Raw genomic sequence first — 13684 nt, forward strand, 5'->3', positions numbered from 1 at the left:
GGGCTCAGCCAGGTCTGTGCATAGAGAGGTGGTCCCACACTCCCACGCCTGGTGGAAGCCCACCATGTTGGGCATTCCATTTTCTCTCTAGGGACGTTGCTCTGCCGGTTAGGGTCCCCTCTTCCCTCTTTTTCTTCTGAAAAGTGCAAAAAGAGCACCATATTGCTGTGTACTCTGCCCTGTGGTCCAGGGAGCAGGGGTCAAAGCCAAGAAGCACCCCCAGTGCCCTGGCGTGACCTCGAGCCCTGCACGTCCATGCTCGCCTTCTGAAGCTGCGCCTTCCCTCGTTTTCAGTGTTCTCCCGCGGGCTCAAGAAGTCGTCCCAGGAGCTATATGGCCTCATCTGCTACGGGGAGCTGCGCAAGAAGATCGGGGGCTGTGAGTACCTTCCCCAGGGCCTCCTCCCGGTGGGGCTGCAGCTTTAGTCCTGGGGCTCTTTGTTTTCTTCCCAGCTTTCAGCCTGAAAACATTTTAATGTACAGAATGTTTTAACATGTAGAAGTATTGAAGGAGGATGTATTGACCTCACACACTGTCGTTTAGATTTTACTGGCCTGAACCTTGACCATATCTGTTACCTCTCCTGCCCCCAGCCCCTCCACACACTGGCTTTCTTCTTGCTCAGCCATGGGACTGTAAGTTGCAGACACCCAAGCACACTGTGAACCCCTCAGCCTCTGGCCCCTGAGAACAAGGATGTTCCCCTGCACGCCCAGCATGTGTAAGATGTTTCCAGTGGGCACCACAGCCTCACTGGTCTTCTGCCCAACTCAGGTCTCCCAGGACATCCACCACGCCAGACGGTGCACGCCTATCCACAACATGCCTATTCACAGCTGCTGTGTCTCCTGGGTCTGGATTTAGAACCGCCCCACTTCCTGGTCTTTCCCAACTCTGGTGCTCTGCAGGGTCTGGGACCCTCCCTTTGCCTTGGTCTGAGCGTCTCCTCGTAACTAGATTCCTTTTAGCTGTACAGGTGTTCTGGCCTTCCCGTGTGACTGTACACGTGAGGCTGCAGCCTGTCAACATGGCTTGGGAAGGCACAGCCCTGCAGGGCCACCTTGTGAGATGAGGATGAGCTGCCACCGAGTGCGTCACAGCGGGCAGGCTGGTGGGGCGGGCATTCCCTTGGTGACCTGTGCTCCCTGAAACAGGCAGGACTTCCAGGAGCCTCTGAAGGAAGGGCCAGGCGTCCCAGCTCCCTGCCCCTCCTCCTGCAGGCTGAGGACTCCTAAACAGACCCCTGGCTCCTGCTCTGAGTGCTCTGCTAAGCCCCTGAATCCCGGTCCTGCCCAGAAGCACTTCTGGTCCTGGAGTGCTGGCGCAGTGCTGGGGCTCTGTCTTTGGTCTTCCCATGCGTGTCACCCAGCTGGACCCCTCCCCACAGAAGGCTCCCCCAGCCTTGTCCTTTTGTCAACTTCCTGTCGCCTGGGTTGTGGGGGGGCGGTGGTGCGCACCCACTCTAGTAAACACACAGGGCCTTGGCCCATGCTTTGGCAGAGCTGTTGGAGGCAAGCCCACAAGTAGCCCAGGAACCCAGCAGGACAAGCGTAGTGGGGCATGATGGTCCCCAGGAAAGGGTGGTGTCTCCTGAGGTAGTTGTGGGTGAGTGGTTGGTGGCGAGGGGACAGTGCTCTTAGTGCAGGTGACATGTGGGTTCTGGGGGGCTGTAGCTGACACGGATATTACTCTGGGAGGCCCTGGTGCTCCATTAAGTGGTTTGGATTGTGCGCTGAAGATAATCACATGGAATCTTGCTGGGCTCTGCTCCTGGCACCTTGATGCTCACGTGTGTTTGTTTTTGCACCGAAGGCATGGACGACAAGAATGCCACGAAGCTGAACGAGCTCATTCAGGCTGGGTGAGTAGATGGCGTGGGTGGCAGGCTGGCTCCCATGAGTTTGCACTTTTTTCTCAAATATAGACCTTGAAATACATGCAGTTTTCTCCTCTTTTCTCAGTGAGAACCATTAAAACTTGAACGCGTCAGAGTTAACCCTTATCTCCTTGCAGCTAAGCATCTGCCTGTTAGGAGGTGGCCAGCCCAGGGGAGTGGATTGACCTGCGCCAGCTTCTCCCCCACCTGGGGTCCATCCCTGTTCTTTGCAGGTCTCCACTCGGCTCTCACTCTCACGGTCTCACTCGTCTCCTCAGTCTCGTGCTTTGTGGCGTGGGGCTTCCTCTTGCCTCTGGAAGGCCATCTGTCCTGTGCGTTTTTCTGGCAGCCGTGTTGGCACCCCAGCTGCTCTCCTTCCTTGGCCTGATGTTGGATGGCCGGTGGGCCCCTGTCCCTCAGACTGAGGGCCTTCCAGGCGGACTGACCATGTGCTTTTGCGCTTTGGCTCTGGCCCAGCATCTGTGCTCACAGAGGCTGGCGGTGGGTTCCTAGGCTCTGTGTCTGAACTGCCACCCGTCTGAGCAGGCCTGAGAGTGACCAGGTTGTTTGCACCACCATGTATAAAAGAGCAGAGACTCGTCCTGGTGGCCAGGAGGAGCAGGTGGCTTGGCCAGCTGGCATCACTGGGCACACCAAGCTTCCCAGAGGTGTGGGGTATGGTTGGAGGCCAGTGGCCCCGGCCCCAGTGTTGTTCATTACCCCCATCCACCGTCAGTGTCAGACCTGCCTGCCCTCATGCCAGCCTTGTGCCTGTCGGGTGGGAGCTGTGTCGGCTCCAGGACCTAAAGGTTCGAGTGGTGGTATGTGCATGAGGCTTCCCTGGAGCGTCATCCCTGTGGCTGTGTGGATCCATGGTCCGTTCATCCTTCCCCCACTCCCTGGTGAAGGACACAGGCAGTTTATGGAGCGTGAAGGACTGGCCATTGAGTCCAACATTTGTCGTAGATTCCCAGGGAAGGAGTGGTGGGTGTGTGTGCAGACCTTACAGGGGACTGCCAGCTTGCCTTCCAGGGAGGCTTCCGGGCGCCCCCACATGCCCCACGCTGGGTGTGCTCAGACTGTCTGATCTTCTGAGCCACTTCGCTGGTGAAGGGGTGTCTCACTGTGGTTTTTCACTTCATTTCCCTGAGGGCTGGTATTGAACACCTTCTGAAGACTCACTGGTCGTCTCTTGTGGGGTGCCACTTCAGGTCTTGTGCGCACTGAGTTTTGAATATCTTTCATTTGTTCCAGACAAGCCTTGTGCCAGGCAAGTGACTTGCAGACGTCTCCCCCCAGTCTGTGGTTCATCTTAGTGGCTTTATCAGTGGCCTCACAGGGTGGCCTTTTTCAGCTGTGGCGTAGTCCAGTCTGCTGTTTTGTTGCTTCTTTCGTATTTGGATCATGCTTTTAGTATGCCAGAGAAGTCTTTGCTGAACTCAAGTTCACAAGATTTTTTCCAGTGTTTTTTTCTTAAAGTTTTATGGTTTGATATACAAATCCACTCTGAATTGACTTTGGTGGACACCATGTCGTTTGTGCTGAGGTCCAATTTGTGGCCTGTGGGTGTGTCCAGTGGGACTGGCCCCACTTGCTTCCCCTATTCGCTGCTTTTTCACCCTCATCTAAGGTCTGTTGACTGTACCGTTGGGTCTGTTTCCACACTTTAAATTCTGCTCCATTGATGTATTGTGTGTTCTTTTGACAACAGACATCAGTTTTGAAGAACAAAGCAAAAATCCTGTAAAAGTGAGAGAGTTGGGGGGAGTTAGGAAGGTGCCTGTGGAAAAACTAGTCCTTGACATCAGAACATTGAGTATTTATCTCACTTCCCATCCCTGCCTCTCATGTAGACTGTTTCCAAATAACTGTCTATCTCCCTTCATTATAAAATTGTAGAATTAGATTAAGGAGCAAATGAATTGAGAAAAGCTCTAAAATTAAATCTCATTACATTGGTCGCAGACCCAGCAGCATAGAATTTGGCACATGTTTATTAGACTTATCAAGTTAACTTTGCAGAGAAGTAAATGAAAAATATAAGAGAGGAAAGCTCGACTCCCATGCACACAGAAGAGGTACTCTGTTGCCTGTTCTGTTGAAGTCACTGGTGGAGGACTCAGAGGGGTCTCTCCATCGCTCTGTGTGAGCAGGACCGGGCCTGATTCTCCTGCACGTGCTCCTCCCCAGTCTGGGTAGGGCCAGGCCTCCCTGTGCTGGCTCCAGCCTCCAGCCACTCCTAGAACTCTGATTTGTGAGAAGAGGAAAGGGATCGTAACCTCAGAATGGTCTCTAGTCATAAAGCAGGCCCTGTTCAATTTCTCTTAAAAAAAAGGAAGTCCCAAAACAGCAGTTTAACGTAAAATGTGGTTATCACAAATACAGGTACCACATGACATGGCTCCCCAGCTCTTTAAATCTTGCTGCTGCTGTTGTGTTTGTCTGGGATGGAGGGGCAGGAATGTCCACTTGTTGCAGAACTCTTTGTTGGGGGGAGCTGTGTAAGAACTAACCCGTTTTTCTTGGTTCCCACTCCAGCATCATCAGAACATGCTGGGAGTGCTCTGCTGTGTGTGTTTCCCCACAGTTGAGGGGGTTCAGTCTCAAGCACTTGGTCTCAGTGGAGACCATGTTCCCTGCAGGCTCTCATCCTCTCTCAACCTCGCCTTCTGACACAGCGGTGAGGGGAGCTGGCTCCTGGGGTCTGCCTGCCCAGATAACTGTTTCTCCTAAATTCACAAGCTCAGAGAAATTTAAGTTAAAGGAAAAACCAGAGGAACTACTCTCAGTTAAAAGAACAAGAGTATAGAGAAGGGGCATCCAGTGGTGACAGAGGTTCTGATCAGACCAAGGACCAGAGAGGGAATGTGATCTCCCCTGAGTCATGGAGGGACTGGTAGAGCTGAATAACAACCCATGCCTGTAACTGGACACAGGGGTCTTTCAGCTACACTCTTAACAAACAGACCCTAAGATCTTTGCACATTATCTTATGGGAAAGACTGCCTAGAGTCAGAAAGAGCTGAAAAGCTCTCCTGGGTGACTATTAGTTAATGAAGCCAGTGTTGGGTGGATTGGCTCCAAAGATGACAGGCGCTGAAACAGAACCTGAGGAGGGAAAAGGAAAGTGGAACCTCACCTTCAGTATCCACTGCCAGAAAGCCCCTCTATTTTTGACCTCTTCTATAAGCAGAAAGCCCTAAGTAGAGGCCTGTATGAATATTATGTTAAAGAAGGCTGTGAAGATAAAACCTGATCACAGAATGGAAAGGGCCGGGGTATGAGAACCTCTGCTTCCTGTGGTGCATTCAAACACGAGACACCAGTTTTGGTCGAGCCATATTTGCTGGGTCCCCAAAGCAGGCTGGCGGTGGACTGGATCATTGAGTACATGGGCTGTGGCTGCTGGAACGCCTCTGTCTGAGGCCCTCGGGCCCTGACCCCACTCCACCGTGGACTCTGGGCTGCTCAGGTTTCTACTTGTTCCACCACCCTTCTCCTGGGACAGTTCCTCCTGCTAAGTGGTGCCCATGTGGGAAGCTTTTGTGTTCATCAGTTGTGACTTGTAAGAATAAGACGTTTAAATCCTTAAAAAAAAAAAAGGATGAGAGAAATCTCCTGAGAGAACAAATAATGAAATACACCTTTCTAGTCTACCCCATGCTCAAAAAGGAGGTAATAAAAATGCTGAAGGAATTAAGAAAGGCTTTCATTAGAAATGCAGATCACTGGCATAAGGATCTAGAGAATATAAAGAGGAGCCAATCAAAATTAGATAATCAAATTACTAAGATGAAAACTGAGCTAAAGACAGTAAACAGTTAATTAAATAATTCAGAAGAAGGAATAATTGATCTGGAAGGCAGAATAACAGAAATCACCCACTCAGAACAGACAAGTGAAAAAGCCAAGCAGCATACAGGATCAGCGGGATAGTGTGATGCCAGTCTGTGCGTGAAAGGGGCCCAGAGGAGAAGAAGGAGAGAGGGGGATCCAAAATGCATTTGAGAGCTTTCCGAGCCTAAAGTGGGAAACAGTTTCTAAGGGACCAGAAGCACAGAGGGTCCCAAACAACAAGAACCCAAACAGACCTACTCCAGGGCACATCATGACAAGAGAGAAAGAGAGGATTCTAAAGGCAGCAAGAGAGAAACAAAGAGTCAGTTACGAAGAAACCCCCACAAGGCTATCAGCTGATTTCTCTACAGAAATGGTCCAGGCTAGAACGGAGTGGCAAAATAAATTCAGAGTCCTGATAGGGAAAAACCTGCCATCTAGGATACTCAACCCAGCAAGATGATCATTTGGAGCTGAAGGAGAGCGACCTTCACAGACAAGCAAATACTAAAGGAATTTAGTGTTTGTGATACTAAACCTATCCTAAAAGGAATAGTAAGAGGTCCTTTCTAAATAAAAAGAGAAGCAGGACTCTATAGGAAAGGGAAATATCAAAATAAGAAAGAGAAATCTATTAAAAGGACTAAAGATCACTTTAGATAAGCTAGTATATAGATTTAAAAATAAATTCTGTGAAAGCGATTATAACTACAATGAACAGCAAAGGATAAACATGAAGATGCAAGGTAAGACCTCAAAATCACAAAATATGGGGGAGGGGAATAAGGAAGTATAGATCTTTTGAAATGTATTTGAATTTATATGACTGCCAGTGTAAAGCTGGTAGATACATTTCTGGGTTCACATATTTGAGAACCAAGGTAATCACAAATCAAAAACAAGGAGTAGATTCACCAAAACCAAACAGAAAGGAACTTGAGAATGAGACCAAAAAAACCCATCAGGCCACAAAAGGGAAAATGAAAAGTGCAAAGCAACACCAAAAAGAAATATAAAATTTGCTGGAAAACAAGATTTAAATGGCAATAAATACATACTTATCAGTAGTTGCTTTAAATGTCAGTGGACTAAATGCTCTGATCAAAAGATACAAAGTGTCAGAACTTACAATAGGCTACCTATAAGAGATCCACTTTAGAGGGAAAGACACAGAGATTGAAAGTGAGTGGATGGAAAAAGATATTTCATATGAGAAATGATGAGAAAATGGAGGTCACACTACTCATATCAGACAAAATAAGTGTTAAAAGCAATAGGGAATTCTTGGTAGTCTGGTGGTTAAGACTTGGTGCTTTCACTGCCATGGCCCTGGTTCAATCCCTGGTTCAGGAACTAAGATCCCACATGCTGCAACTACTGAGCCTATGTTCTCTAGAACTCGTGCTCTGCAATAAGGGAAGTCTGTGCATTGCAGCGTGAAGCCCTTGCACTGCAGCTGGAGAAAGCTCACATGCCGCAATGCACACCCAGCACAGCCAGAAACAAAAAAGTGAAAAACCAAGTACTGACAGACACAAAGGGAGAATTGATGGAATGCAATAATAGTAGGCGACTTTAATACCGCACTGACATTGTAGACATATTTTCTAGAGAGAAAATCAGTGAGGCAACAGAGATCCTAAATGACACAATAGAACAGTTAGACTTAATTGATAGCTACAGGACACTACATCCAAAAAAACCCAGAATATACATTCTTTATAATTATCCATGGAATATTCTCTAGGATAGACCACATAGTAGGACATAGAACAAATCTCAACATGTTTAAGAGAACAAATTATTGCAAGCATCTTTTCTGATCACAACTGCATGAAATTAGAAATCAACCACAGAAAGGGAATTGAGGAAAAAATGATTACACACAGAGTAAACAGTGCTACTAAAAATCATCAATAGGTCAGAGATGAAATCAAAGAGAAACTCCTAAAGACAAAAGGCAGTGAAAACAACCATATGAAGTCCATGGATATAGCAGAAGCAGTCCTGAAAAGTTCATAGTCATACAGGCCCTTGTCAAAAAAAAAAAAACAACAAGAAAAACCCAAATAAACCTAACCTACCACCTAAAAGAATTAGAGAAAGAAGAACAAACAAAACGTGAAGTCAGCAGAATAAAGATCAGAGAGGACATAAATAGAAATTAAACAATAGGAAAAAAGTCAATAAAACCAAGAGTTGGGATTTTAAAAGGACAAAAATATTGATAAGTCTCTAGCCAGGCTCACCAAGAAGAATAAAGAGATGACCCAAATGAGGTAAGAAGAGAGAAGAAACGGCAACTGACACTTCAGAAATATTTAAAAAATCATTAGAAAATATCATGTCAGTTGCTGTTGGGTCCGACTCTTTGCAACCCCATAGATTGACTGCAGTACACCAGGCCTCCTTGTCCATCACCAACTCGTGTAGTTTGTACTCAAACTCAGGTCCATTGAGTTGGTGATGCCATCCAACAATCTCATCCTCTTGTCCCCTTCTCCTCCTGCCTTCAATCTTTCCCAGCATCAGGGTCTTTTCAGATGAATCAGTTCTTCGCAGCAGGTGGCCAAAGTATTGGAGTTTCAGCTTCACCGTCAGTCCTTCCAATGAATATTCAGGACTGCTTTCCTTTGGGATGGACTGGTTGGATCTCCTTGCAGTCCAAGGGACTCTCAAGAGTCTTCTCCAATACCACAGTTCAAAAGCATCAATTCTTCGGCACTCAGCTTTCTTTATAGTCCAACTCTCACATCCATGCATGACTACTGGAAAAACCAAAACTTTGACTAGAAGGACCTTTGTTGGCAAAGTAATGTCTCTACTTTTTAATATGCTGTCTAGTTTGGTCATAACTTTTCTTCCACGGAGCAAGCATCTTTTAATTTCATGGCCATACTCACCATCTGCAGTGATTTTGGAGCCCCAAAAAATAGTCTGCCACTGTTTCCACTATTTCCCCATCTATTCACCGTGAAGTGATGGGACCAGATGCCATGATCTTTGTATTCTGAATGTTGAGCTTCAAGCCAACTTTCTCACTCTCCTCTTTGACTTTCATCAAGAGGCTCTTTAGTTCTTCACTTTCTGCCGTAAGGGTGGTGTCATCTGCATATCTGAGGTTATTGATATTTCGGCAGTCTTAATTCCAGTTTGTGCTTCATCCAGCCCAGTGTTTCTCATGATGTACTCTGCATATAAGTTAAATAAACATGAAAAGTTACATACCAGCGAAATGAACAACCTAGCTGTAACAGCCCATCAAAACTGAATCGAAAAGAAACATAATTTGAATAGACCAGTCACTGGAAGTGAAACAGAATCCGTAATTTTAAAACTCTCTTCATATGTATAAGATAGATAACTAGTGAGAACCTACTGTATGGCATAGGGAAGTCAGTGCATTGTGGTGACTTAAATAGGAAGGAAATTTTAAAAAGAGGGTATGTGTATATATATATGGGCTTCCCTGGTGGCTCAGCAGTAAAGAATCTGTCTGGAATGCAGGACACCTGGGTTCAATCCCTGGGTTGGGAAGATCACCTGAATTAGGGGGGAATGGCAACCCACTCCAGTACTCTTGCCTAGAGAATCACATGGACAGAGGAGCCTGGCAGGCTGCAGTCTGTTGGGTCGCATAGAGTCGGACACAACTGAAGAGACTAATCTGCAACAGCAGCATTTGTGTATATAGATACTATAACTGATTCACTTGCTGTACAGCAGAAACTTCCAATTAAAAAAAAAGCTCCGTGCAAACAGATGGCTTCACTGGAGAATTCTGCCAAACATACCAAGAACTTACATTAATCCTTCTCATACTCTTCCAGAAGGCTGAGGGGAGGAAACACTTCCAAAGTCAATCTGTGAATGTTCCATCAGCCTGATATAAATCCAGGCCAATACCAAAAAATGATGACCGGCCATATCTTAGATGAATTCAGATGGAAAACTCTCAGCACAATATTAGCAAACCAAATCCAACAACATACATAAAAGATCATATGCTACAATCAAGTTGGATTTGTCCCAGAGTCCCTAGGATGGTTCAACACATGTGAGTCAGTCAACGTGACTAACCACATCAGCAGAAAAGACCATGCAGTCATCTCAGACGGAGAAAAAGCATTTGACTCTCACCAAAGTAGGTATGGAGGAAGCGTTTCAACATAAAAACCAATCTAGACAGACCTATAGCCAACATAGTGCTGAACAATGAGAAGCTGAAAGCCTTCCTGTTAACTTCTGGAAGAAGGCAAGGATCCCACTGTCATCATCTATTGGAACTCATAGCCAAAACAGTCAGGAAAAAGAAAGAGAAGACATCCAGACTGGAAGGGAAGAGGCGAAGTTGTCATCATAGTGCAGATGACGACTCTGTATAGAAAACCCTAAAGACTCCACGCAAAAGCCACCCAAACTTATAAAGTGAATTCAGTAACATAGTAGGACATGAGGTTAATACACAGAAATCCGTGGCCTTTCTTTACACTGAAATACCAGAAAGAGTAAAAATAGCTTCTCAGCCTTTGGTTAAGGTCAAGGGTAGAAAGAGTAAATCGTGCTTAAAATCGCGTGAAAAAAAATTAAAATTTTAGAAATCTGACCTGCTGCTGCTGCTAAGTCGCTTCAGTCGTGTCCAACTCTGCGACCCCAGAGGGATTCTCTAGGCAAAAACACTGGAGTAGGTTGCCATTTCCTTCTCCAAAACTTGACCAGGGAGGTAAAAAATTTCTATGTTGAAAACTATGAAACACTGATTAAAGGAAGTCGAAGATGATTCAAGGAAACGGAAAGATATCCCATGCCTTTGGAGTGGAGGAATTAACATAGTTAACATGGCCATACTGGACAAAGCAATCTGTAGGTTTAACGTGATCCCTATGAAATTACCCATATGTTTTTCACCAAATGAGAACAAGTAATCCTAAAATTTGTATGAAACCAGAAAGACCCAGAATTGCCAAAGCAATTCTGAGGGAAAACAGCAAAGCTAGAGGCATAACCCTCCCAGACTTCAGACAATGCTACAAAGCTACAGTAATCAAAACTGTGTGTGATCTTCGTGGAAAGACAGACCTTTGGATGAGTGGGAGAGAATGGAGAGCCCAGAAATAAACCCACACACCACGGTCCATTCACCTTTGAGAAAGGAGGCAAGAGTACACAATGGCGAGAAGACAGTCTCTTCAGCAAGTGGTATTGGGACAGCTGGACAGTCAGTCACATGTAAACCAATGAAGTTAAGGCACACCTTCACACCATATACAAAACCAAACTCAAAATGGCTTGAAAATGTAAATACAAGACACAGCACTATCAAGCTCCTAGCAGAGAATATAGGCCAAACATTACCAACAGTGTTGTTCAGTCACTCAGTTGTGTCCAACTTTTCAGCCCCATGGCCTGCAGCACGCCAGGCTTCCCTGTCCTTCACCGTCTCCCGGAGTTTGCCCAAACTCATGTCCATTGGTGGAATCTAAAAAATAATACAAATGGACTTATTTACGAAACAGAAACAGATTCATAGATGTAGGAAACAAACTTATGGTTACCAGAGGGTAGGGGGGTGGAGGGATAAAAGTTAAAAGAGTTGGCGGTTAGCAGATACACAGTACCATATGTAAAACAAATAGGGAGTTATTGTGTAGCAGAGGGAACTGTGTTCAGTATCTTGTAATAGTGACATCTTGTGAGAACCAGAAAAGAATATATACATGTATAGCCTAATCTCTTTACTAGGCTGCTGAAACTAACACACTATTGTAGTTCAATTTTTAAAATAGGTAAAAAAATCAAAGCAGTCATAAAAACAATAGATATCAGCCTTGAACCTTTTGTAAAACATAAACTTGTGTTTGTTCACCAACTATTGGGTGGCTGGCCAATGTGTTTTCTTAGGGGCTTGCTCCATGGAGTCTTGTGGTGGTTTTATTTGGAAGTTCTAGCCAAGACACGTCGTTTGTGATTTCCTGTTTTCAAGTGGAGCAAGAACATAAAGGCAGCAGGGGCCTTCCTGATCACCCCCAATCTTTCATAATTGTCTGCCAATCTACCTTTATTGAGTATTGCCAAAGTGTACCAAATGTGTTTTCAGAGGGAGCTATTTTTTGTGGCTTTTATTTTTCTTTAATTAGTTACTAGTAGTATTTCTTTATGTAATTTGAACATTGTATAAATTGCTGCCACAGCAGTGTTCAGAGAGAGAGTCACCCACAGCTGTGACATGTAGGGCAGGCCCCACTGAATCTGGGCCCGCTGCAGGTCAGTGCGGGACCGCAAGCATGTAGCACCCCCACCTGCTGGCTTCCAGGGCCCCAGCCTCCACTCGACCCCCAGTGTGGTTTGCAGAGGCCTGAGTGACGTTCCTGATGGGCAGAGGTGGGGTGGGTTGAGAGGTCACACAGAGGGGGTGAGCCCATCTGCTCTGGGGTGGGGGCGGGGCAGGTCCCCCCCGCCGGGAGCAGGCTGTTGGGTGGGCAGTGGCGGGTACTTGTGGCCAGGCAGGAGGGCAGGGCGCATCCTGAGCGGTGGGCACCCCCTTTGTGGCGTGCTGCCTGCTCAGGGAGGTCCAGAGCCAGCCTTGTCGTCTGTCGTGCGACGTCCATCTGCCTGCAATCCTGGGAGCTTCTGCAGGGGCCCTCTCATGGGGCTGAGCAGAACCCCCGGAGGCCAGGCTGTGTGCTCGGCCGGGGCCCTCCATCACTGCACAGGGTGGGAGTGACTCTACTCTGAGGCCTCAGCGCTCCTTCAACCCCTCTCCCAGGGCCACCACAGTCCGGTACAAAGGGAGGAACCTGCGGATCAAAGCACCCATGTGCCGCGCCCTGAAGAAACTCTGTGACCCCGATGGTACGTCAGACGCAGCTCCGCTGGGGCGGGCCAGGCCGGGCGTTGAGGGCCCATTCCCGTCAGGGAGGCTTGCTGGACACCTGCATTTAGTGATTTCCAGCCTGAGCTGAAAACGTCCCACGGCGTCCCGTGGCGGCCGAGCCTGGGTGATTGCTCCTGGACCGCGACTCCAGGCGCAGTGATGTGTCCACTCAGGCTTCTAGTCCAGCTCTGAAGCCCCAGCTGTCCTGAGAGGGTGCATTGGAGGTGTCAGGGCGAGTCTCCTGTGGCCAGGACAGGGCCTGGCACAGCGGGCATGCGGTGGCTGTGGCAGATGTAGGGCCGCTCCCCGCCCTACCTTCTCCAGCGTTCCCCAGGGCTGCTTGCCCCTCCTCCTCTCTGGGCACCTTAGCAGTCCGACCAAGAGCTTCACCTTATCATCGAGGTCCGTCTGTACCCGGACAGACGGCTCTAAAGCCCCTTCCTATCGCAGGCCTGAGTGACGAAGAAGACCAGAAGCCAGTGCGCCTGCCCCTGAGAGTCCCTGTGGAGCTGCAGCCACGGAACAACCACGCCTGGGCCCGCGTGCAGAGCCTCGCCCAGAATCCGCGGCTCAGGTGAGGCGCTCGACGTTTGGAGGGGAGCGAGCTGCAAGGGACAGGGCTAGAGGGGCCCCTGGGGGAGCAGCAGCCACCCCGATGCCCCGGCTCCACCTGAGGGTAGTGTGAGGGCTGCCTCGGCACAGGGTCCTCGGACTCCGGAGCTGCGTTTGCGTCGCTGGCTGGAGTTTTGCAGGCTGACGGTGTGAATGCATCACGTGGTCACAGGCCGACAGCTTCAGGGTCTTCCCTCCTCTTTCCCTGAGACCCCGCTCCCTTTTTTCTCCTGCTGTGTCCCTGATGTGTGTCTGGCTATGCACCAGGCACCCAAGAATGGGTCATTCGCCAGTTCTCGTTATTTTGTAGATTAACTGCGGGCTCTTCGGGCTCTTTTAAGGGCCCCGTTCAGGGCATTGGGCACCTTCACAGTGTGGTATAGCCGTGACCTCTGGTTGCAGAAATTTTCATCCCCCAAGAGGAAACCCCATGCCCACCTAACACTCACTCCCCATCCGCCTGCCCCTTCCCCAGGCCCCACCAG

General features: G+C 48.1%; 1 protein-coding gene across 2 annotated transcripts in view; it reads left to right on the plus strand.

Moving 5' to 3' along the window:
- The window catches only part of CRAMP1 (cramped chromatin regulator homolog 1), a 44506-nt gene that overhangs the window by 15072 nt on the left and 15750 nt on the right, over window positions 1–13684 (plus strand). For both annotated transcript variants that reach the window (XM_018040034.1, XM_018040033.1), the window contains exons 5-8: window positions 295–378; window positions 1813–1861; window positions 12480–12565; window positions 13038–13161. In XM_018040034.1, the coding sequence (XP_017895523.1) occupies window positions 295–378; window positions 1813–1861; window positions 12480–12565; window positions 13038–13161 (343 nt within the window). The remainder of the gene's footprint in view (window positions 1–294; window positions 379–1812; window positions 1862–12479; window positions 12566–13037; window positions 13162–13684) is intronic.

The sequence above is a fragment of the Capra hircus genome, chromosome 25, assembly GCF_001704415.2.
Source record: "Capra hircus breed San Clemente chromosome 25, ASM170441v1, whole genome shotgun sequence".
NCBI classification, from domain to species: Eukaryota; Metazoa; Chordata; class Mammalia; order Artiodactyla; family Bovidae; genus Capra; species Capra hircus.